Source organism: Tupaia chinensis, unplaced genomic scaffold (assembly GCF_000334495.1).
Source record: "Tupaia chinensis unplaced genomic scaffold, TupChi_1.0 Scaffold000377_5, whole genome shotgun sequence".
Classification (NCBI taxonomy): domain Eukaryota; kingdom Metazoa; phylum Chordata; class Mammalia; order Scandentia; family Tupaiidae; genus Tupaia; species Tupaia belangeri.
In genome coordinates, this window is record NW_006159879.1 from 2,274,238 (window position 1) to 2,275,186 (window position 949).

Here is a 949-nt window from a genome sequence, read left to right on the forward strand (position 1 = left end):
GTTCTTCAAGCTGCTGGGTAGCCTCCACTGTACTTTTAAATGCACATCGACCTCAGAATGGAACTTTAAAGAAAGAGATGATTTTCTGAGGACCAAGACCTGCTCTGCTCTCCCTTCTGCCTCCACACCCGAGCTGTGGTCTCCTTCCCTGCATGCATCGCCTCAGGAGAGACTGTGTCCACTCTCAGCAGTCTTCCTAGCCAGACTCCTGGAGGCCCGGAGGCCCCTCTCCTTGGGAGTGTGCACAGGCACCACCCTGTCCAGAAGGCTCACCCATGCTACTCGGGGTGTTGCAAGTACTGCTTTTCCTGCAATGTCGTCCAAGTAGCCCCACGGGACATCATCTGCCATGACTAACGCAGACCGGTCATTACTACATGGTGACAAGCAGTCCGAAGCGACACCCATGACCAAGTTGTATCTGCGTTCTATAGCATGGCTTTTCACAGGTATGTGTCCCATTGTACTGTTTAAGTAATGATGCGCAAGGATCTGACAGTAAAAATACATAGAAACAGTATGTTTATTAATTTCTTCTGAAATACTTGGTCTTCTATGTTCACCATACTAGGCGTCGTGGATGGGATAATGAACACAAAGCAGTCCTGGCTGCAAGACTATGATAGCCTGCAAGATGATGCCGAAAAACAACCAGGGTAGGCGAGGAAAGGACGCGTGGTAAGACTGAGGCCATGAGAGGGAAGAGCAGGACTCCTGACCCCAGAGGTCTGGGGATAGTTCCCAGAAGAGCCAGTGTCACAGTGAGAGTGGGGATGAGACACTCAAAGAACACAAATCATAAAAGGAAGGAATGTCCTGACAAAAAGACCCGCATACATAAAGGTGCAGAGGCAAGAATGAAAGTGTGCTCCCATGGCTGGAGCTGGAGCTGGAGCTGGGGCAGATACGGTCCATGTGCCTCTCTTTACCAGCTCTGCAGAAAGGCAGG

At 50.5% G+C, this 949-nt stretch overlaps 1 protein-coding gene across 1 annotated transcript in view; it reads left to right on the plus strand.

Annotated features, from left to right (window-relative positions):
- Positions 1-349: 349 nt before the first annotated feature.
- The window catches only part of ALKAL2 (ALK and LTK ligand 2), a 15,382-nt gene continuing 14,782 nt past the window's right edge, over positions 350-949 (plus strand). The window contains exons 1-2 of the mRNA XM_027773826.1: positions 350-449; positions 572-656. Of these exons, the coding sequence (XP_027629627.1) occupies positions 350-449; positions 572-656 (185 nt within the window). The remainder of the gene's footprint in view (positions 450-571; positions 657-949) is intronic.